General features: G+C 40.3%; 1 protein-coding gene across 2 annotated transcripts; it reads right to left on the bottom strand.

Moving 5' to 3' along the window:
* Window positions 1-122: 122 nt before the first annotated feature.
* LOC138855341 (zinc finger protein 271-like) lies at window positions 123-17751 on the bottom strand. Of its 2 annotated transcripts, XM_070104291.1 has the most exons (3): window positions 17198-17751; window positions 9989-10150; window positions 123-2178 (listed from the first exon to the last, which is right to left on the bottom strand). In XM_070104291.1, exon 3 carries the CDS (start codon window positions 1782-1784, stop codon window positions 366-368), a length of 1419 nt encoding a protein of 472 aa, XP_069960392.1. In that variant the 5' UTR covers window positions 1785-2178; window positions 9989-10150; window positions 17198-17751; the 3' UTR covers window positions 123-365. The 2 variants fall into 2 exon arrangements, with proteins under 2 accessions (XP_069960392.1, XP_069960391.1); XM_070104290.1 differs by lacking the exon at window positions 9989-10150.
* Window positions 17752-25852: the final 8101 nt, after the last annotated feature.

A 25852-nucleotide genomic window follows, 5' to 3' on the forward strand; every position in this document is an offset into this window, starting at 1 on the left:
TATACAGCACTGCAGGGTAGGGAAGGAAGCGAGGGTATTGGGCGGCAGAAGGGGAAGGGATGATCAGTAGGTTACAGAAAACAGCAGGGCAGGGGATAGTGTGGGTAGAGGGTAGCAAGAGATTGAGGTAGAAAGTTATTTTTTATTGCTTTTAAACATAAAAAAAAAAAAAAAGCTTATCTTTATCTCAACCTTGCTGGTGTTTTCTCTCACACATATATTTGGTTTATTTTCCTACATGAACTTGTTCATGTTATACTATATAGCTTTTTCTGCTAAAACAATTCATTCACTCTGAATACTGATATGCTTATCTCTTTTATGAACTGTATGACTCTCAAGAACATGTTTCTCGATAAAACATTTCAAACCTGACTCTGATGAGACTGTTTTATTGAATGATTTTTCTCATGTTTTACAAGACTCCTTCTTTGGCAAAAGCGTTTCTGACACTCTGAACACTGATATGGTTTATCTCCTGTATGAGCTCTCATGTGTTTTACAAGATAACCTTTACTGCTAAAACATTTTAGGCATTCTGAACACTGATAAGGCTTCTCACCTGTGTGAACTCTCATGTGTATTACAAGATCACTTTCATAGCTAAAACATTTCAAGCATTCTGAACACTCATAAGGCTCCTCTCCAGTATGAATTTTGTTGTGTCTTACAAGATGACTTTTATTGCTAAAACATTTCAAACATTCTGAACACTCATATGGCTTCTCTCCTGTATGAACTCTCATGTGTATTACAAAATGATTTTTATTACTAAAACATTTTGAACACTCTGAACACTCATAAGGTTCCTCTCCTGTGTGACTTTTTTTGTGTCTTACAAGATAACCTTTATTGCTAAAACATTTTGAGCATTCTGAACACTGATATGGCTTCTCTCCTGTATGAATTTTCTCATGCATTACAAGATTACCTTTACTGCTAAAACGTTTCAGACATTCTGAACACTGGTAAGGTTTCTCTCCAGTGTGAACTCTCATGTGTACTATAAGATCACTTTTATTTCTGAAAGATTTTGGGCACTCAGAGCACTGGTAAGGCCTCTCTCCTGTATGAATTCTTGTGTGTATTACTAGATAACTTTTATTGCTAAAACATTTTGAGCATTCTGAACACTGATAAGGTTCCTCTCCTGTATGAATTCTATTGTGCTTTGCAAGATTACTTTTATTGCTAAAACATTTCAGACACACTGAACACTGGTAAGGCTTCTCTCCTGTATGAACTCTCATGTGTATCACAAGATCATTGTTACTAATAAAACGTTTAAAGCATTCTGAACACTGGGAACTCTTTTCTCCTGTGTGAATTTTCTTGTGCTTTGCAAGACTATCTTTACTGCTGAAGCATTTCAGACATTCTGAACACTCATAAGGTTTCTCTCCTGTATGAACTTTCTCATGCTTTACAAGATTATCTTTACTGGTAAAACATTTAAGACACTCTGAACACTCATAAGGCTTCTCTCCTGTATGAACTTTCTTGTGCTTTACAAGATTACCTTTACTGCTAAAACATTTCAGACATTCTGGACACTGATAAGGTTTCTCTCCTGTGTGAACTCTCATGTGTACTGTAAGATGACAATTTTTGCTAAAACATTTCAGACACACTGAACACTGATATCCCTTCAAGGGGGGTTTCTGGATGCCTCTGAGGGGCTCATGATCCAAGGAACTGAGCCCGAGCTCCCCTTTACTGGACTGAACCTGACTTCCTTCCATTCCCCCAGGTGCTGTATGCCCTACAGGTTTAGCACTCTCCATAAATATAATAAAATTAAAACTGATATGGTTTACATCGTAGATGAACTCTCAAGTACACTGATAAGGTTTACTTTCTAAATAAACTCTAGTGTGTATTATTAACATTATTGTTATAAAGTTTTAAGATGCTGATATTTCCCTGAGATCTCTGAAGTGTTTTCACATAAGATTTTCTTGAGATATCTGAACAATTAATACATTATATTTTTTATCACCAATATATTTTTTAAAATATAATCCATTACAACACATTCAAAGTTGTTTCATTGGTTAATAATAAAAGTAAAAAAGAAGGTTATCAGGGGTTGTTAAAAAGACATTTTCTCTGATGTTTCTTGCAAGACCAGATATTGTCTGGACACAAGTTGGGCTGTTGTTGTTGTTCCCAATATAACTGTGGAGTAAAAACAACTGAGTTAGTATATGGCTGTATTCTAGAATTGCAGGATACAATGAATAAAAAAAAACTTTTTTGTTACAACCTAGGTAGTAGGTTAGTAGACAGCAATTGCCCAGGGAGGTACTACCATCCTGCCAAATGAGTGTAAAACAGAAGCCTGTAATTATTTTACATGATGGTAGGATTGCTGGTGTCTTTTTTTCTGTCTCAAACAAGCAAGATTTCAGGTACATCTTGCTACTTCTACCTACACTTAGGTCACACTACACATGCACGTACAGGCATATATATATATATATATATATATATATATATATATATATATATATATATATATATATATATATATATATATATATATATATATATATATATATACATACCCATTTTCTTCTATTTTCTTACTAGTTCTTGTTCTTGTTTATTTCATCATATTTCCATGGGTAAGTGGAACATAAATCTTCCACCATAAGCCATGCGTGTCATAAGAGGCAACTAAAATGCTGGGAGAGAGAAATTAGTAACCATTTCTCCTGTATACATTACTAAAGTTAAAAAGAGAAACTTTCAGTTTTCTGTTTGGGGACACCCTGCTTCAGTGGGATACGGCTGGTTTGTTTGAAGAAAATGATTTTGTTACAAATGATCAAGTTCTTCTGCATGAAACTTGTGTAACTTTTTAAACTCATAACTTCTGTTATATATTACAAGCCATAAAAGAACCCTTCTAACACAATACAGTGGACCCTCGCCTAACGAATGCATTGCATAACATTAAATCTGCCTAGCGATACATTTTAACACAAAAATTTTGCCTCGGCTAGTGCTAAAAAACTCACTCAACGCGATTCGTTCGAGACGCGTCCACGTGCGGCCTGAGCCCGCCTCACTTGTTCCGTGGGTGCCAGTGTTTACAAGCCAACCACTGCAGTCGCTTCCAAGCATACAATCAGAACATTTCATATTATCACAGCCTTTTTAGTGATTGCACCTGCAAAATAAGTCACCATGGCCCCAAGAAAGCTTCTAGTGCCAACCCTACAGCAAAAAGGGTGAGAATTACTATGGATATGAAGAAAGAAATCATTGCTAAGTATGAAAGTGGAGTGCGTGTCTCCGAGCTGGCCAGGTTGTACACAAAACCCCAATCAACCATCGCTACTATTGTGGCCAAGAAAACGGCAGTCAAGGAAGCTGTTCTTGCCAAAAGTGCAACTTTGCTTTTGAAACAGAGATCGCAAGTGATAGAAGATGTTGAAAGACTGTTATTGGTGTGGATAAACGAAAAACAGATAGCAGGAGATAGCATCTCTCAAGCGATCATATGTGATAAAGCTAGGAAGTTGCATGAGGATTTAATTAGAAAAATGCCTGCAATTAGTGGTGATGTGAGTGAATTTAAGGCCAGCAAAGGTTGGTTTGAGAGATTTAAGAATCGTAGTGGCATACATAGTGTGATAAGGCATGGTGAGGCTGCCAGCTCAGACCACAAAGCGGCTGAAAAATATGTGCAGAAATTCAAGGAGAACATAAACAGTGAAGGACTGAAACCTGAACAAGTGTTTAATTGTGACGAAACAGGCCTGTTTTGGAAGAAAATGCCAAGCAGGACCTACATTACTCAGGAGGAAAAGGCACTCCCAGGACATAAACCTATAAAAGACAGGCTTACTCTGTTGATGTGTGCTAATGCTAGTGGTGATTGCAAAGTGAAGCCTTTATTGGTGTATCACTCTGAAACTCCCAGAGTGTTCAGGAAAAACAATGTCCTCAAGGCTAATTTGTGTGTGCTGTGGAGGGCAAACAGTAAGGCATGGGTCACTAGGGACTTTTTCTATGACTGGTTACACCATGCATTTGCCCCCACTGTGAAAAATTACCTAACTGAAAAGAAATTAGACCTTAAGTGCCTCCTGGTATTAGACAATGCTCCTGGTCATCCTTTAGACGTGGCAGAGCGATTTTCTGCGGAAATGAGCTTCATTAAGGTCAAGTTTTTGCCTCCTAATACCACTCCTCTCCTGCAGCCCATGGACCAGCAGGTCATTTCCAACTTCAAGAAACTGTACACAAAAGCCATGTTTGAAAGGTGCTTTGTAGTGACCTCAGAAACTCAACTGACTCTAAGAGAGTTTTGGAGAGATCACTTTAGCATCCTCAATTGTGTAAACATTATAGGTAAGGCTTGGGAGGAAGTGACTAAGAGGATCTTGAACTCTGCTTGGAAGAAACTGTGGCCAGAATGTGTAGACGAAAGGGATTTTGAAGGGTTTGATGCTAACCCTGGGAATCCTATGCCAGTTGAGGAATCCATTGTGGCAGTGGGAAAGTCCTTGGGGTTGGAGGTTAGTGGGGAGGATGAGGAAGAGTTGGTGAAGGAGGACAATGAAGAACTAACCACTGATGAGCTGCTAGATCATCTTCAACAGCAAGAGGCCATACCTGAGGAAACTGCTTCAGAGGAGGGGATAGAGAAATTGAAGAAGTTGCCTACTTCAAAGATTAAGGAAATGTGTGCAATGTGGCTTAAAGTGCAAACCTTTTTTGATGAAAATCACCCTCACACAGCTATTGCAAGCCGTGCTGGTGACTTACACTGACAATGTTGTGAAACACTTTAGGAATGTCATAAAAGAACGGGAGGTACAGGCCTCTATGGACAGATATGTTGCGCGACAGAGGTCCAGTGACTCTCAAGCTGGTCCTAGTGGCATTAAAAGAAGAAGGGAAGTAACCCCGGAAAAGGACTTGCCACCTCACGTCCTAATGGAAGGGGATTCCCCTTCTAAACATTAACACCATCCACAGTCTCCCCTCCTCCCATCCCATCGATCATCACAAGATCTTCAATAAAGGTAAGTGTCATGTAATTGTACATGTCTTCTTCAGTTTGTGTGTATTAAAATTAATATTTAATGTGGTAAAAATTTTTTTTTGTTCATACTTTGGGGTGTCAGGAACGGATTAATTTGATTCCCATTATTTCTTACGTGGAAAATTAATTCAGCTAATGATAATTTCACCTAACGTTGAGCTCTCAGGAACGGATTAACAGCATTAGGCGAGGGTCCACTGTAATTATTTCTTCTAAAAAGTCACAGAAGAACTTTCAGCAAGGAGGGCAGTTAGAATATGTCAACAGTGATTCCTGATCTTTGATAGATAGTACAGGCTATTAATAAACATGAGCAGTTCATATGTCACACAATGGGAGGATGGAGATCCCAGCAACCTAATTATGGTTTGGAAGAATATATTTTATCCTCAAATTCAAACCAACACTGCTGCTAGCAGTTTTGGAGTACAAGGAGAATACTCATGTGATTATTGGAAATAAGTGTTATTTATTCTATTTTATTAACAAATAAGCAGATTCCCACCAAGGCAGGTGGGCCAAAAAAGAAAAGCTTTCATCATCATTCACTCCATCACTGTCTTGCCAGATGGGTGCTTTACACTATAGCTATGAAACTGCAACATTAACACCCTGCCTTCAGAGTGTAGACATTGTACTTCTCATCTCCAGGACTCAAGTCCGGCCTGCTGGTTTCCCTGAATCCCTTCATAAATGTTACTTTGCTCACACTCCAACAGCACGTCAGGTATTAAAAACCATTTGTCTCCATTCACTCCTATCAAATACGCTCAAGCACACTTGCTGGAAGTCCAAGCCACTCGCACACAAAACCTCCTTTACTCCCTCCCTCCAACCCTTCCTAGGCCGACCCCTACCCCACCTTCCCCCCACTACAGATTTAAACACTCTTGAAGTCATTCTGTTTTGTTCCATTCTCTCTACATGTCCAAACCACCTCAACAACCCCTCCTCAGCCCTCTGGATAATAGTTTTAGGTGTGGGATTACCACACCTAAAACTATTATCCAGAGGGATAATAGACCACATGCGTCAGCAGGTGGTGGTGGTGCCACGAGCATGTAGCATGCGAGTGTGCAGCATGCGAGTGTGCAGCATGCGGCACCAGCCCAGACTGGGAGTGAGTCTGGGACCCAAGCCACTGACTCAGCAGTTCCAGGACAAAGTGCATCATCATCCACCGTGAAAGGAGATGATTGTGACTGAAATGTATTTGTTTTTTGCAACAATAATGCTTATGCCTCATGTCTATAAGTACAGTGGACCCCCTACTTACGAACAGCTCACAACTTGAACAATTATGTAAGTGTATTTTTGTAAGTGCTTTTGTAAGTGTATTTTTGGGGGTCTGAAATGGACTAATCTAATGTACATTATTCCTTATGGGAGCAAATTTGATTGGTCACAGCATTCAAACAGCCGTCTGGAACGAATTAAGTTCGTAAGTCGGGGGTCCAGTGTATAATATAAAATCATACTGGTCTACAGATGACTAAGACACCACTATGCATGACACCTTGTTTCGAAGACTTTCACAGACTGTAACAGGTCTAGGAACATGTCCAGTGACTGTACATGTGTAAATATATAATAGAACATTGCTAATATACAGGTCTCCCTCAACATTCGCGAGGGTTAGGGGATCAAGAGCCTCGCGAATGTTGAAAAACCGTGAATGTTTGGTGCCCCAACATATTGTAGGGAAATATAATACAATACTGCTTCCTTAACTTGTTGAACCGTGAACAATCGTAAAATACATGAAAACGTCGTAAACTGTACTAAATATATACATGTTATGCTTTAATAACATGTATGTTATTAAATACCACAGACTCCACCACTGCCTCCACCAATGCCTCCACCACTTCCTCAACCACTGAGAGTCCCTGCTAACCTCCCTCCGGCCCCCACAACTGGAAGCCAGCCCTCCCACCACTCAGTGTGGCGAGTGTTTTGTTTGTTCATTATTTGCTATTAAACTACAGTATAAATAATGTAAACCCATTCATGACTGCATATTGGAATGGCTATTCGCCAGGTATTGGATGGTGACATCATGTGTTTACTCTTGAACACAGCAAAGAATCAAACATTTCTGCTACTGCTAATAATAACAATAGTAATAATAATAATAATAATAATAATAATAATAATAATAATAACAATACGATATAAGTGAAGAAGGAAATTGTACAAAAATACGAGGGAGTGGTTGACACATTGTCAGTGTGGCTTCGTTTATGCTGGAGTGAGCATTAGTTTCCCTGCTCTTCCAAACATTTCACAATAATTCAGCGGTTGAGGCAGTGGTATTTAATAACATATATGTTATAAATAATAATACAGGAAGGCCCCACTTATACGGCTGGTTAGGTTCCAGGCTACCGCCGTGAAGTGGAACACCCTTTTTTTCCACTTACAAATGCATACAAACACTAGATAACAAGTTTACACTAACATATATTAAGTTAGCAATAGAACCAGGCATCAAAAAACAATAAAAAAGTACAATACACACATAGTGCACTCATTACTTACCTTAAAATATTTACAGTTTTAATCTAGGGTGAGACAAGTTGTATTTATTGTAAGAAATCAAGTGTGGTATGTATGGTAGTCAGCCAGGCTACCATACCAGGCCACCCCACCCACACATACAATTCTATGATATTTAAGCATCCCAGAGCGATAAAATGTATATACAGTTCACTCATTACTTACCTTAAAATATTTGTAGTCTTAATGTAGGATCAGGAGTAAGTAAATGAGATAAAACGAATAAATGAGAGAGAAAGAATGAGTGCATGAGAGAGTACAGGCGCAGAGTTATGTAAACAAACCAGGTGAAGGTAAGTTTTGTAAACGAAGTGTACACGTCTGGTTTGTGTACAAGTTACATTATGTACAGGTTGTCTCTACATTGATACTGTAGAATAAATAAAGAAGAACACTCCCATTCTCATGTAACATCATTTTGAGAAGAAATGATGCTCTGAGTGAAGGCAATGGAAATAAGTCACTCTGACTTTTTTGGGTTATTTTAGGTTCTCTACACATATGTTGCTATGTATGATAATATATGTAACTGCATTTGTGTATACCTGAATAAACTTACTTACATACATACGAAAGGAATAATTTTCTACAGTTACCCCCAGTAACACATTTTCTCTTATGTTAGATTAGAGAAAATGTTATTCTTGGCATCACTTGTACAAGTTATCTGGCTACCACATCTCATATTTATGTTTATTTATTCTATTGTTGGGTGTATTTATCATCTTTTTATGTTATGTATCGTGTTTATTATATAATTTTGAAAAAAATATCATGGATGGATTAATGAAAATGTGTATATTAACGTAATATACAACATTTAATGAGACTCGGTGATTATTATTATTATTAGCATTTCTAATATGGCGTCACTTGTGCAAGTCGTCTGCTACCACATCTCATATTTATGTTTATTTATTCTATTGTGGGGTGTATTTATCATCTTTTTATGTTATGTATCGTGTTTATTATATAATTTTGAAAAAATATCATAGATGGATTAATGAAAATGTGTATTTAACGTAATATACGACATTTAAATGAGACTCGATGATTATTATTATCATTACTAATATGACGTCTGGAGACATAAGACACTCTTACTGATTTTAATGTGTACCTGCATGCCATCACAGTATGTAAGTTTATTTAAGTACAGGTATACATAAGTATAATTATCAGAGTATATATAAAATATGAAATAACTTTTAAAAACATTTGAAATTTTGGAGTTTCCAGACAAAATGGAGAGACTTAGTGCTTACTGAGCTCACGAAGAATGTAAACAAACAGGGTGGGGTGCGGTGACCGTATTAGAAAGTCAGGTGGGGGGAGCCGTATACGTAGTGAGTTTTGGTCATAATTTGAAATGACCGTATTAGCGGAACGCCGTAAAGTGAAACGCCGTAAAGCGGGGCCCTGCTGTAGTACATATTATTAATAACATGTATTATTATTATTAACAACATGTATGTTATTAAATACCACTGCCTCAACCGCTGCCTCAACCACTGCCTCAATCGCTCACTCAACAGCTGCCTCACCCACTGCCTCAATCGCTTCTTCAACAGCTGCCTCAACCACTGCCTCAATCGCTTCCTCAACAGCTGCCTCACCCACTGCCTCAATTGCTGCCTCAACAGCTGCCTCATCCACTGCCTCAATCGCTGCCTCAACATCTGCCTCAACCACTACCTCAATCGCTTCTTCAACAGCTGCCTCACCCACTGCCTCAATCGCTGCTTCAACAGCTGCCTCACCCACTGCCTCAATCGCTGCCTCAACAGCTGCCTCAACCACTGCCTCAATTGCTGCCTCAACAGCTGCCTCACCCACTGCCTCAATCGCTGCCTCAACAGCTGCCTCACCCACTGCCTCAATCGCTGCCTCAACAGCTGCCTCAACCACTGCCTCAATCGCTGCCTCAACAGCTGCCTCAACAGCTGCCTCAACCACTGCCTCAATCGCTGCCTCAACCACTGCCTCTACCACTCCAGTCGCACTCAATCTACAAGCACCAAACACAATGAATTATTGTGAAATGTTTGGAAGAGCAGGGAGACTAATGCTCACTCCAGCATAAACAAAGCCACACTGACGATGTGTCAACCACTCCCTCGTATTTTTGTACAAATTCCTTCTTCAATTATATCGTATTTATTAATATTATTATTATTATTATTATTATTATTATTGTTGTTATTATTAGCAGTAGCAGAAATGTTTGATTCTTTGCTGTGTTCAAGAGTAAACACATGATGTCACCGTCTAATACCTGTCCGAATAGCCATTCCAATATACAGTCATGAATGGGTTTACATTATTTATACTGTAGTTTAATAGCAAATAATGAATAAACAAAACACTCACCACACTGAGTGGTGGGAGGGCTGGCTGCCAGTTGCGGGGGTCGGTGGGAGGGTAGTAGGGACTCGCAGGTGGCGGGAAACTTGAATATGATTTGGCGGCTGGGAATTTGGTGGCTGGGAATCTGGCAGTTGGGAATTCGCGAATGTGTGAAGCCCGCGAAAGCTGAAAATGTGAATGTTGAGGGAGACCTGTACAACATTTTTTCATGTTTTTTGTTGTAAGCAACTACTATTTTAAACAAAATAATGATGAAAATATTATTGCAGTTATTGTCTTGAATACAACGAGTGTACATATATACATTATGCATTACATTGGTCTCACAGGCCACAAATGTTACTGGAAAAAAACAAAAGCAGTAAAGAAAAAGGAAACAAAACAGTAAAATAAAAAAAATGCGACTTTATGGAAGTTGCAGATGCTGCTGCCACCCAGTCATTGAGGGCCAACTTCACGCCTCTATATCTTGGAAAGTACTGATCAAAAAATGTTTTTTGTTTGTTTTATTGCCTATAAAAAATATTATCTTTAATTCTGATTTTTTTTTTTTTTTTTTAATTCTTGGACCCTGGCTGTCACTTTGAGATTTGGCCTCTGGATCCTGAAAGAGTTAAAATCATTAAGAGTTTCTTTACTCTTGAAGATGACATAATAATAGTAATAATGAAACAAACAAACAAAGTTTATTTCCTGGCAAGGTTACAATGAAATTATGAAATTTCAATAGTGGGGTACAGTGCATAATAATAATAATAATGATAATAATAATAATGATAATAATAATAATAATAATAATAATAATAATAATAATAATAATAATAATAATAATAATAATAATAATAAGAAGAAGAAGAAGAAGAATCTCTTGGGTGTATTAAATGTCATATATTACATTAATTAATATAGACATTTCCATTAATCCATCTATGATATTTTTTTCAAAATTATATAAGAAACACGTTATGTAACACACAAACATGATACATACACCCACCAAGTGGCTTGTAGGAATGTCAGAAGAATTATGTTTTCTCTAGTCCATCACCAACTACTAGGGGATAACTTTAGAAAAATACAGTGGAACCTCGACTTATGAGTGTCCCAACATATGAGTTTTTTGAGATACAGTGGACCCTCGCCTAACGATATTAATCCGTCCTGAGAGCTCATCGTTAGACGAAATTATCGTTAGCCAAATTAATTTTTCCCATAAGAAATAATGGAAATCCAATTAATCTGTTCCAGACAACCAAAAGCATTAAAGAAAATAATTTTTTTTTCATGAAATATACAGTTCCCTACAAAGAAAACAATGAGACATGCACAATAACTATATAAATAAATGTTAAAATGACACTTACCTTTATTGAAGAGTACTGATGAGTGATGAGACACTGTTTTACTTGAACACTCTGGGATTTTCAGTGATACATGAGTAAAGGCTTCACTTTGCAACCTCCACTAGCACTACAACAAAACAAGAAAGTTAGCCTGTCTTTCATAGGCTTGTGTCCTGGGAGTGCCTTTTCCTCCTGAGTAATGTAGGTCCTGTTTGGCATTTTCTTCCAGAACAGGCCTGTTTCGTCACAAATGAACACTTGTTGGGGTTGGAATTTTTCAGCTTCACCATGCCTTATCACACTGTGTATACCACTACGATTCTTAAATCTCTCAAACCAACCTTTGCTGACCTTAAATTCAGCAATATGAGCACTAGTTCCAAGCATTTTTTCCTGTTCACCTGGGTGTTAGTTGACTGGTGTGGGTCGCATCCTGGGGGACAAGATTAAGGACCCCAATGAAAATAAGTTAGACAGTCCTCGATGACTCACTGACGTTCATGGGTTATCCTGGGTGGCTAACCCATTGGGGTTAATTGTTTCTCGGTAACTGTTTCTCATTAAGCCACACCAACAACAGTCTCTCCACATCTTCGAGTAGTACAGCTGACGGTGGTGCAGCAACAGCTGACGGTGGTGCAGCAACAGCTGACGGTGGTGCAGTAGCAGCTGACTGTGGTACGATAGTATTTCGATAGTATTTCTCACCCTTTTTACCACAGGGTTGGCACTAGAAGCTTTCTTTGGGCCCATGGTGGCTTATTTAGCAGTTACAAGCACTATAAACAATGGAATAATACAAAATGTATCGAATATATGCATGAAACCAGCCACCTGGCTTGTAAACAATGATGGCAGGGCAGCTGAGGTGCTCAGGCTGGACGGACAGGTTTGGGACGAATCACGTTGGGCGAGTTTTTAATCATTAGGCGGGCCAAAATTTTTATGCTCAAATGCTTCGTTAGGCAGATTTAACGTTATGCGATGTGTTCGTTGCGTGAGGGTCCAGTGTACAAGCCATCGCTCGGTCAATTTTTTGCTCTGAGTTACGAGCGAGCTTCCCCCGCCTCCACCTCAACCCACAACCCACACACCTCACTTGTTTATCTATGATTTCATGCTTAAATTCCATGGAAATCATCCTCTTTTTCTTCTCAACACTGTCCTTTGCACTTACGTTCTTAGGACCCATGGTTAGAAAAAAGAAATTTGGCCAAATAGCTGAAATAATGCAAGCAAAACAGGACAAAAATGCTTCCACAGCGAGGGTAAACAGTGTGCTGCACCAACCAGTGGCAACTAGTGAAGTAACTTATTACTATTATTATTACTAGTACTATACTGTATTATTATTATTATTATTATTACTACTATTATTATTAATTTTGGGAACTGAAGCTCACTCATTATTATTATTATTATTATTTTTACTATTATTATTAATTTAGGGAACTGGAGCACAGATCCAATTCCCTAGAACAAGAGCCCCTCACCGGCATCAAGGTTCCTTGATACTGGTGAGGGGCTCTTGATCTAGGGATGGAGGGAAGCTGTATGAAAGCTCTAGGAATTTTGTGATGTAGTCAACATTTTCTCAAGAGCTTGTTGCAATGCTGGAAAGAGAATAAGGAGCCCAAACAAGTGTATTTATGAGGAGGCCCAATGAGGAAAGGAGCCTTTATGGAAGGAGGAGGAGGAGGAACAGGATGAGGAGGAAAAGAAGTAGTAGTAGCAGCAAAAGCAGCAGCAGTAGCAGCAGTAAAAGCAGCAGCAGCAGGAGGAAGAGGAGGGACGAGCAACAAGAAGAGGAGGAAGAAGAGCAGCAGCAGGGGGGGAGGAGGAAGCAGTAGGAGGAGGAGGAGGAGGAGGAGAAGGAAGAGCAGCAGGTGGTTCAGCAGCAACAGGAGCAGTAAATAGGTACCTGGGTGTCAGTCAAAAATACAAGGTGGCATCCTGGGGGACACGACTGCAGTCCCAAAGGAAATAAGACAGACAGTCCTTTATGGTTCACTGACTTTACTGGGTTATCCTGGGTGGCTAAACCTACCTAACTTGGGTTATCATGGGTGACTAAATCTCCCTAACCTGGGTTATCATGGGTGACTAAACCTCCCTAACCTGGGTTATCCTGGGTGTCAAAACCTTCCTAACCTGGGTTATCCTGGGTGTCTAAACCTTCATAACCTGGGTTATCCTGGGTAGCTAACCCTTCCTATCTTGATCTAGGGTTATCCTGGGTTCCTAACCCTTCTGTTGAGAAATGGTTTAACAGCTAAGTTTAAAGTTTAAATATAAGGAAACTTAGCTTAGAAAGACAGCTCTCGCCCACACAGCCGCCCCTGCAGACGAGGTCTTGAGTAGCTGTCTTGATCATTTTTCAATGGGCTGAAATGAATTATATTATATAAACAATAAATTACCCCTAGGGGGTGTTATGTCATCATATTTCATTCACTGATGGCGGCTGACTTACGTACTTGTGTGGACTCAAAAGTCCGCACCTCACTGCTGACTAGAGGTTGATTACAAACTCCTTGCGACTCAAGAACAGCGCAGTCCCCCTTACTACAAGAAATAAGTAACCCACCTTGCTCTTGTAGCGTGAGCTATGGTGTTCTTCACACCTTCGACAGGTATCGGTGACTTGATAGAAGCTGAAGTGTCCTTGGATGTCCACGTCTTCCATAGTCTAGGAATACGTACACTGGTACACTATGTTCCACAAGATTTGTCTTTATTGTTTACAATCTTATCACTAAAGAAGCTTATCACACTTCTCTATAAGTGTTTATTGTGTTTTATGAGATACTTTGTTCACACTAGCGCACGGATCAGTGTTCTTTGTTGGTTATCCTGGCGTCAGTGTCACTCTCAGTAGGTCAAAAGTAATCTGAAGACGCCACAGCCTCTTACACCGTCACTGCTCCTAGCACATAAAGGAAAAGCTGACCTAGTACTTTTGCTTCCTTGCCACTTCCTCAATGAAGCAAAGCAGAATGTTTGATTCTTGCTGTCTTAAGCATAGACAACAATGTACACTATCTTTACCATGATAATAAAGTGGGAGCAGGATTTTCCTTAATTGTCCTGCTAAGGTAAGAGATGGACTGTCTTTTATTAAACTACACTTTGCAACACTGGAGTCTTGCACGGAGTGGCAGTTGCTTGACCACACGTCGCATACTGGTACTGCATCTGGGATCAATTACTTGCTGTAGCAGTAAACAAGATGCTTGCCCCTTCTGAGAGGGTTGGGCCCCTCAGGGCTGAAAGGGGCTGAAAGGGGCTGAAGGGGGCTGATACCCCCCTCCTGGAGAAAATTTCTCCACACCTTCCTATCCTAGGTGGCTAATCTTCCCCATCCTGGGTTATCCTGGGTGGCTAACCATCCCCATCCTAGGTTATCCAGGGTGGCTAACCCTCCCTATCCTGGGTTATCAAGGGTGGCTAACCCTCCTTATCCTGAGTTATGCAGGGTGGCTAACCCTCCTTATCCAGGGTGGCTAACCCTCCCTATCCTGGGTGGCTAACCTCCCTATCCTGGGTTGCTAACCCTATCCTGGGTTATTCTGAGTGGCTAACCCTCCTTATCCCCCTATCCTGGGTTATTCTGAGTGGCTAACCCTCCTTATCCCCCTATCCTGGGTGGCTAACCCTCCTTATCCCCCTATCCTGGGTGGCTAACCCTCCTTATCCCCGTATCCTGGGTGGCTAACCCTCCTTATCCCCTATCCTGGGTGGCTAGCCCTCCTTATCCCCCTATCCTGGGTGGCTAATTCTCCCTATCCTGGGTTATCCTGGGTGGATAACCTTCCACCATCAGTGTTAAAAACACAATTTTTTTTCTTATCTCTTATCTGACACCACATTACTCATTACATTACTCACCACAACATTACTCACCACATTACTCACTACATTACTCACCACAACATTACTCACTACATTACTCACCACAACATTACTCACTACATTACTCACCACAACATTACTCACTACATTACTCACCACAACATTACTCACTACATTACTCACCACAACATTACTCACCACAACATTACTCACCACACCATTACTCACTACATTACTCACCACAACATTACTCACCACATTACTCACCACAACATTACTCACTACATTACTCACCACAACATTACTCACTACATTACTCACCACATTAATCACTACATTACTCACCACAACATTACTCACTACATTACTCACCACAACATTACTCACTACATTACTCACCACAACATTACTCACTACATTACTCACCACAACATTACTCACAACATTACTCACTACATTACTCACCACAACATTACTCACTACATTACTCACCACAACATTACTCACCACAACATTACTCACCACAACACTGCTCAACACAACATTACTCACCACAACATTACTCACCACAACATTACTCACCACACCATTACTCACCACACCATTACTCACTACATACTCACTACATTACTCACCACAACATTACTCACCACACCATTACTCACAACATTACTCACTACATTACTCACCACAACATTACTCACCACACCATTACTCACATTACTCACTACATTACTCACCACACCATTACTCACATTACTCACTACATTACTCACCACACCATTACTCACTACATTACTCACTACATTACTCACCACAACATTACTCACCACACCATTACTCACTACATACTCACTACATTACTCACCACAACATTACTCACCACACCATTACTCACAACATTACTCACCACAACATTACTCACCACACCATTACTCACTACATTACTCACCACAACATTACTCACTACATTACTCACAACAACATTATTCACCACATTACTCACTGCATTACTCACCACAACATTACTCACATTACTCACCACATTACTCACCACACCATTACTCACTACATTACTCACTACATTACTCACTACATTACTCACCACAACATTACTCACCACAACATTACTCACCACAACATTACTCACCACATCATTACTCACTACATTACTCACCACAACATTACTCACTACATTACTCACCACAACATTACTCACCACAGCATTACTTACCACATTACTCACCACACCATTACTCACATTACTCACCACACCATTACTCACTACATTACTCACCACAACATTACTCACTACATTACTCATCACAACATTATTCACCACATTACTCACTGCATTACTCACCACAACATTACTCACCACATTACTCACCACACCATTACTCACCACACCATTACTCACTACATTACTCAGTACATTACTCACCACAACATTACTCACCACAACATTACTCACCACACCATTACTCACTACATTACTCACCACAACATTACTCACCACAACATTACTCACTACATTACTCACCACAACATTACTCACCACAGCATTACTTACCACATTACTCACCACACCATTACTCACAACATTACTCACCACATTACTCACCACACCATTACTCACTACATTACTCACCACAACATTACTCACTACATTACTCACCACAACATTATTCACCACATTACTCACTGCATTACTCACCACATTACTCACCACACCATTACTCACCACAACATTACTCACCACACCATTACTCACTACATTACTCACCACAACATTACTCACTACATTACTCACCACAACATTACTCACTACATTACTCACCACAACATTACTCACTACATTACTCACCACAACATTACTCACTACATTACTCACCACAACATTACTCACTACATTACTCACCACAACATTACTCACTACATTACTCACCACAACATTACTCACTACATTACTCACCACACCATTACTCACTACATTACTCACCACAACATTACTCACCACAACATTAAAGTATTCTTCAGCGTTTACTGTCACTGGTATGTGGTTGAGCCAGTGGTGGTTCAGCAGCACCAGCAGGTGGTTCAGCAGCACCAGCAGGTGGTTCAGCAGCACCAGCAGGTGGTTCAGCAGCACCAGCAGGTGGTTCAGCAGCAGCAACAGTGGCTCAGCAGCACCAGCAGGTGGTTCAGCAGCACCAGCAGGTGGTTCAGCAGCACCAGCAGGTGATTCAGCAGCACCAGCAGGTGGTTCAACAGCACCAGCAGGTGGTTCAGCAGCAGCAACAGTGGCTCAGCAGTACCAGCAGGTGGTTCAGAAGCAGCAACAGTGGCTCAGTAGTACCAGCAGGTAGTTCAGCAGCACCAGCAGGTGGTTCAGCAGCAGCAACAGTGGCTCAGCAGCACCAGCAGGTAGTTCAGCAGCACCAGCAGGTGGTTCAGCAGCACCAGCAGGTGGTTCAGCAGCACCAGCAGGTAGTTTAGCAGCACCAGCAGGTGGTTCAGCAGCATCAGTGGACCAACACTAACAACTCTGCTGTTTTTGTTATGGTGGTTATTTAGGGCCACCAAGACTGACGCTTTATTGAACCCTAAAACCCGCGAGTCTTAAGTAAGTTTATTCACGTATGCACAAATACAGTTATATAGAATATCATACATAGCAGCATATGTGTAGAGAACCTAGGATAACCTAGAAAAGTCAGACGAAGTGACTTATTTCCATTGAGGTCCATTTAATATTTTATTATTATACTATAAAGGAGATATACTAGGAATAAGACAAAATGAGTCAGCTATATTTACATGTTTTAACTAAAAAATAAAACATTCTCCTCCCTTTCTGTCTCTACATTCATTAGTCATCTTTTGGCACTCTTCTTGAACTGGTTCATGCTATGATGGTTTTGACATGAGCAGGCAGTGTGTTCCATTCCTTTATTGTTGTACAATAAAAGGTGCTTGAAGCCTGGCCACTGACTGTGGGTACTTTAAAGTTGTGCTCTCTATCCCTAGTACTATGACTGATTTGGTTCCTAGCCTCGACAAAATTAGCAGGAAGATATTCTGGATACTGTGAGCAATTTTATAAACTTTATTTAACTTTAGTTGTTTTACTCTGTCTTCAACATTCAGCTTATCCAACTGCTGTAATTCATTCTGGCCTACATGCTCTTGGACCCAGGCCAAGGATGAATCGTATCATTTTGTTCTGGGTGATTTGTAATCTATCGGTTTTTTTTTGTCAAGGCAGAGTACCATGAAGAGCAAGCGTAGTAAATATGACATTGTATAAGTGCTTGCTAGACATAGGGTCATGTGAGCCTCAGTACGTAGAGGCTATGATATGAGGCTATGATATGAGGTATGATTAAGCTTATGGGGCAGGGAGAGAGAGGACCTAGTAGCAATCAGCAAAGAGGCGGGGCCAGGAGCTATGAATCGACCCCTGCAACCACAAATAGGTGAGTACAAATAGGTGAGTACTGTGCTTGTCTGTAGAGGAACTTCAGTCTGACATTCGATTTCTTTTACTACGCTGTTTCTTATCAGTTCTCCTGACATGCATGGGTCAAAGGGGATTCCAAGATATTTTACTGAGGAAAATAAAGTGATGGGTTCCCAATTACACCGGACATTAAAATTATTTATCCTTCTCAGTTTATGTTTCGTGCCAAAGAGTATGGCTTCCGTTTTCCCGAGGTGTAACGATAGTTTGTTGTCTATTAACAGTGTTATTATATTAACCATATCTTGTGAATCTTTACCTCACACTAACAGAACGCTGTCATCCGCATACAGTAGGAGTTTGCACTTGACACTGATGGGCAAGTCGTTTACACAACATAGGAATAATAAGAGACCCAGAATACTACCTTGGGGAACTCCATATGCTATGGGAAGGGGCCCCTCAGGGAAGGTTCCTTGATGTTGGTGAGGGGCTCTTGATTTAGGGAAATGGATCTGTGCTCCAGTTCCCCGAATTAAGCCTGAATGCCTTCCACATCCCTCCCAGGCGCTGTATAATCCTACGGGTTTAGCGCTTCCCCTTGATTATAATAATAATAATATGGGAAGGGGATCTGATTCTGTTCTGTTGATTTGGACAATTTGTGTTCTGTTGCTAAGGTAGGAATTAAACCAGTCTACAGAACCTATGCCGATAGCTTGAAGCTTCTTACATGATATATTGTGGTTGACAGTGCCGAAGGCCTTTTGCAAGTCTAAGGTTACCATTCCTATGAGGTTCCCTATAGACATTTCAGTTCCCATGTTATCCATATGATTAATTTGGGAGGTGTCGGTTGAGTAAGATCTTCTAAAGCCTGATTGATAGCTATGGAGAATGTTGTTGTCATTGAGGTACTTAACTACTTGACAGTACACCGCCCTCTCTAGAATTTTGGATATTACACTGAGTATACTAACAGGCCTGTAGTTGCTGACATCAGACCTACAATTTCTCTTGAAGATAGGAGTAACTCTGGCCTCCTTGAACCCATCTGGTACGGTATTAGTGGTGATGGACAGATTTATTATGTGAGCAATGGGGATTGGCAATGCAGAGGCACCATCTTTTAGGAACTTAGATGGGATGTTATCTGGGCCGGTGCTCATAGTTGGGTTTAACCTGCTTAGTTTTTTTTGTACGAAGTCATGAGATACACTTACTAGTTGACAACTGTTTGGAGTTACCCGTTTATTGGTATAGTACGTGTCAAACTTAACAGTATCTGTGTTAAAGGTATTTGATGCAGCCGGTAGTTTACTTACTAGAGTTGAAGCCACAGTCGTGTGGTATGAATTAAAACAATTTGCCATTTAAATTGTTTCGTGGCATACCTTGTTATCGATATTTAGCACTATGTTAGACTATCTACTGGTTTATGGCTATACCCCAACTGTTATAGTTGTTGCCAGAGCTTTCTGGGGTTATTCTTGTACTCGTCGGCTTTTTAGTAATATTTAACCCTACCTCTTCTTTTCAGTGGGGAGGGATTTGACCCTCCAGACCGTCAGGAGATCTTGGCTTGTACCTGCACATTCTTGCTGGCTTCTTGGCGCATTAGGGACATGTAATAAGCCACCATGCCCGGTGGCCTGGTGGCCAAAGCTCTCGCTTCACACACGGAGGGCCCGGGTTCGATTCCCAGCGGGTGGGAATATTTCGACGTGTTTCCTTACACATGTTGTCCCGTTCACCTAGCAAGCAAATAGGTACCTGGGTGTTAGTCGACTGGTGTGGGTCGCATCCTGGGGGACAAGACTGACGACCCCAATGGAAATAAGTTAGACAGTCCTCGATGACGCACTGACTTTCTTGGGTTATCCTGGGTGGCTAACCCTCCAGGATTAAAAATCCGAACGAAATCTTATCTCATCAGTCAACTTCCTTCCACATTGGTCGAGGTTCGTTTTCCGAGCGCTGGAAGGTAGGACTCGGTACGGCGTATACCGTCAGTTGCCCTATGAACTACAACAACAAAAGATAAATTAATGTCCAGGTGAGTAATGTTTTGTTGGCGTAGATAAGATGATATTTTGTTCGGATTTTTAACCCCGGATAACCCTAGAAAGTCTGTGCGTCAGCAAGGACTGTCTTTTTTTTTTTCCTCGGGTCGTCAGTCTTGTCCCCCAGGATGCGACCCACACCAGTCGACTAACACCCAGGTACCTATTTGCTTGCTAGGTGAACGGGACAACAGGTGTAAGGAAACACACCCAATGTTTCAACCCTCACTGGGGATCGAACCCCGGAAAGTGTGTATGTATGTGAGTGACTGAGAAAAGGACCCCAATGGAAATAAATCACTGACTTTTTGGGTTATTCCAGGTATGATAATCTATGTGTATACCTGAATAAACTTAAAAAAAAGAGAGTGTTACGTACCAGGCCACAGGACACTTCCTACAGCTCTTGAAAATAATGAATATCCACTTGGCCTCAGCATAGGAGTTAGGAAAGTTTTCAGTACAGTAGACAACAACATCCTGCCTATTAAACTAGGACATTATGGTGGAGCTGACGAGGTCATGTCCTTGACATGACTTTGTCAGCTCTACCTAAGTAAGTTTATTTAGGTACTGGTACATATAGGTATAATTATACAGATTTAGGTGATTACAGTTGTCAGTGGCAAGCGGCAGCAGAGGCAGCAAGCTCTGTTATTTTTCTCACCTGCAGAGCCCACTAACGCTTCTATGATGGCCTAATTGCACTCTTAACTGCACTAACGTACATAGAACGCAGCATGACCCAAGACAATCAACAGTGATACCTACAAACCGATAAACTACGGATTGAAGCGAAGACTGTCCCACAAACTCCGAGCACAACCCCGCTGCCTGATGACTACCTACTCCAAGCTCTTAACCATCTTAGTTTCTTCATCTAACCACAGCAACTCCTGTACTACTATGAGACCAACTAATAGAAGAAACAGCACTAAGAGCAGCAAGGCAGCACCTAGAAATAGACTATTCCATAAGACGACCCAGCAGGACGCTGGTGCTCCATCCACCCCCCTTCCAACACGCATCACCAACAACAAACATGGCCGACTCACTCTCACCCACTAACCAAGGAGACGCTACAACAGCAACTCCAACCGTGACTGACTCCCTCTCTACCTCTACTACCTTAATAGGATTTAACCAAGTTGATATGCTCCCAGGTATGACTAATGATCCTGATACCCTAAAGAACTACATCACCACCCTAACGGCGGATAACTTGAATCTTCATGCTGAAAATACGTCTCTTCGTGCAACAATAACAAACCATGAATCTAAGTTACTTCACCTAGAGAATAAGATCAACAGCCTTGAACAACAGCTAACATCAACTGGCACGACTGATTTTGGCAAGATTCTCCAATCAGTCATAGCCAGCCACACAGATCAAATAACTTCTCTAAACACGAAGATTGATGATGTCGCCAAGGACTGGAAAATTAACATGGATACCCAATTGAACAATTATTTTGCTAACCAAGATGATAAGGCAGAGCAAGACAAGTTATCTGATGCAGTAGTAATTAACACTCCACTCTTTCCCAGCGAATTAAACCATTCCAACGGCAAAGATACAACTCTCCAGATCATATGCGACCACCTACAGGTTAATGTACCAGTGTCGGAAATAAAAGAATCGCGGTTACTAGGGAACCAAAGTAGAAAATGTGTTATTCTCAGATTTCACACACAAGACAGGAAAAAGATCTAATAATTTCATCTATTAAAGCAAAAAAAGATATATACATAAATGAGTCTCACAAGAAAACAACAGAACCTCCTGTACAGAGTGAGAAAACTAAAACATGAGAATAATGATAAAATTCACCAGTGCTTTGTACGTGATGGACAAATTCTAGTAAGAAAAATAAATGTAGGCCGTGTGTACTACATTACAAATGAAAATGAGCCAGCAAACTTCCTTCATGATGCAAACATTACACAGTCTGACTGACATTAGTGACCAAATCCTTACTACGTTAGTGTATGTTATTATGTCATTATTGAACTAATCCCTTTACTATCACCTCTTGGATAGTATTTACTACCTCATTATCCCAGGTGTCCCACACAGTTCTTTGTGTGACCCAATTTGTGTTATATATAACAAATCAGATCTTACTCTGAAATCAGTATTATATCATAGTGACTATCTGTCAATTTAACTTTGTTTACCATTATTTAATTTAGTCCCTTATATATTTTCTCCTTTATTTTAGCTTTTTTATAGCTTTATATAACAACCTTAGTTCATATATTCACAATTGTTAAAATAATCAAGGTGCTATTCTCAGGTGCTAAAGTGTAATAAGTTCACTATTTTGCCATTATATTCCCTAGCTCATTTATTTGATTACCACTTTATTTGTTCACCACAAACTTTTTTAGTCCCTTTTATATTGTCTCCTTTATTTTAGCTTTAACCCTTAAACGGTCCAAACAGATCGACGTTCAAATTCGTAGTGCTACGAAAGTAGATCTACTTTTTTTTACATATTTTCAAATATAACAAAAAAAATGTAGATAAAAGTTTTTTTTTACACGTTTTCACATGTAAAACAAAAAAAAAAAAATCTACAATTTTTTACATACTTTCAGATGTTGAAAAAACGTATATATACGTTTGGACCATTTAAGGGTTAAAGAACTACCTTAGCTCAAATTTTTTACATTTGTTAAAATAATTCAGGTGCTATTTTATAGCTTCAGAATATTTACTTTGTCTTATACTTAATTCTAACTATAGATTCACTATAAATCTTATGATAACAAGCAATGATCCTGATACCAACCTCTTATTGAATGACTTAAACGAATCAAACAGTAACTGTAATTACTACACAGCAGAACAATCAAAGGCACTTATCAGAGCCAACAACAACATAACTGTCTTTAACTACAATATCAGATCTTTAAGCAAGCATTACGATGACCTCATAGCATTACTAAATCCCCTGCATGCAAGTACAGTGGACCCTCGGTATTCGATGGAATCGGTATTCGATAAATCCTGTACTCGATGCATTATATCGCAAAAGTTTTGCCTCGGTATCCGATCGAAAACCCGGTATTCGATGCGATTCGTACGAGATGTGTCCACGTGTGGCCTGAACTGCCCCATGTGTGCCAGTGTTTACAAGCCAGCCAGTGTGCGCGCATCTAAGGGTGTATTCGGTACATTCCACATTATCACTGTTTTTGGTGCTTGTTTCTGCAAAATAAGTCACCATGGGCCCCAAGAAAGCTTCTAGTGCCAACCCTTCGAGAAAAAAGGTGCTAATGACTATTTAAATGAAGAAAGAGATAATTGCAAAGTACGATAGTTGAGTGCGTGTGTCGGAGCTGGTCAGGTTGTATAGAAAACCCCAATCAACCATCTCCACTATAGTGACCAGGAAAACGGCAATCAAGGAAGCTGTTCTTGCAAAAGGTGCAACTGTGATTACGAAACAGCGACCGCAAGTATTAGAAAATGTTGAGAGACTGTTATTGGTGGGGATAAATGAAAAACAGATAGCAGGACATAGCATCTCTCAAGCGATCATTTGTGAAAAGGCTAGGCAGTTGCATGACGATTTGGTAAAGAAATTGCCTGCAACTAGTGCTGATGTGAGTGAATTTAAGGCCAGCAAAGGTTGGTTTGAAAGATTTAAGAATCGTAGTGGCATACATAGTGTGATTAGGCATGGTGAGGCTGCCAGTTCAGACCAAAAAGCATCTGAAAAATATGTGAGGGAATTCAAGGATTACACAGACAGTGAAGAATTTAAACCTGAACAAGTGTTTAATTGCGACAAAACAGGCCTGTTTTGGAAGAAAATGCCAAGCAGGACCTACATTACTCAGGAGGAAAAGGCACTCCCAGGACATAAGCCTATGAAAGACAGGCTTACTCTGTTGATGTGTGCCCATGCTAGTGGTGATTGCAAAGTGAAGCCTTTATTGGTGTATCACTCTGAAACTCCCAGAGTGTTCAGGAAAAACAATGTCCTCAAGGCTAATTTGTGTGTGCTGTGGAGGGCAAACAGTAAGGCATGGGTCACTAGGGACTTTTTCTATGACTGGTTACACCATGCATTTGCCCCCACTGTGAAAAATTACCTAATTGAAAAGAAATTAGACCTTAAGTGCCTCCTGGTATTAGACACTGCTCCTGGTCATCCTACAGACTTGGCAGAGATACTTTCTGGGGACATGAGCTTCATTAAGGTCAAGTTTTTGCCTCCTAATACCACTCCTCTTCTGCAGCCCATGGACCAGCAGGTCATTTCCAACTTCAAGAAACTGTACACAAAAGCTATGTTTCAAAAGTGCTTTGTAGTGACCACAGAAACTCAACTGACTCTAAAAGAGTTTTGGAAGGATCAATTTAATATCCTCAATTGTATAAACCTTATAGGTATGGCTTGGGAGGGAGTAACTAAGAGGACCTTGAACTCTGCTTGGAGAAAACTGTGGTCAGAATGTGTAGACAGAAGGGATTTTGAAGGATTTGAGGCTAACCCTGAGAAACCTATGCCAGTTGAGGAATCCATTGTGGCATTTGGGAAGTCCTTGGGGTTGGAGGTTAGTGGGGATGATGTGGAAGAGTTGGTGGAGGAGGACAATGAAGAACTAACCACTGATGAGCTGCTAGATCATCTTCGACAGCAAGAGGCCAGACCTGAGGAAACTGCTTCGGAGGAGGGGATAGAGAAATTGAAGAAGTTGCCTACTTCAAAGATTAAGGAAATGTGTGCAGTGTGGCTTAAAGTGCAAACCTTTTTTGATGACAGTCACCCTAACACAGCTATTGCAAGCCGTGCTGGTGACTATTACACTGACAATGTTGTGAAACACTTTAGGAATGTCATAAAGGAACGGGAGGTACAGGCCACTATGGACAGATATGTTGTGCGACAGAAGTCCAGTGACTCTCAAACTGGTCCTAGTGGCATTAAAAGAAGAAGGGAAGTAACCCCGGAAAAGGACTTGCTACCTCAAGTCCTAATGGAAGGGAATTCCCCTTCTAAACACTAACACCTCTCCCCTCCTCCCATCCCATCAATTATCACCAGATCTTCATTAAAGGTAAGTGTCAATTATTCTATTGTTATTGTTGTTATTGTAATTATTCTATTGCATTAAACTTAATATTTCATGT

This window comes from Cherax quadricarinatus, chromosome 90 (assembly GCF_038502225.1).
Source record: "Cherax quadricarinatus isolate ZL_2023a chromosome 90, ASM3850222v1, whole genome shotgun sequence".
Classification (NCBI taxonomy): Eukaryota; Metazoa; Arthropoda; class Malacostraca; order Decapoda; family Parastacidae; genus Cherax; species Cherax quadricarinatus.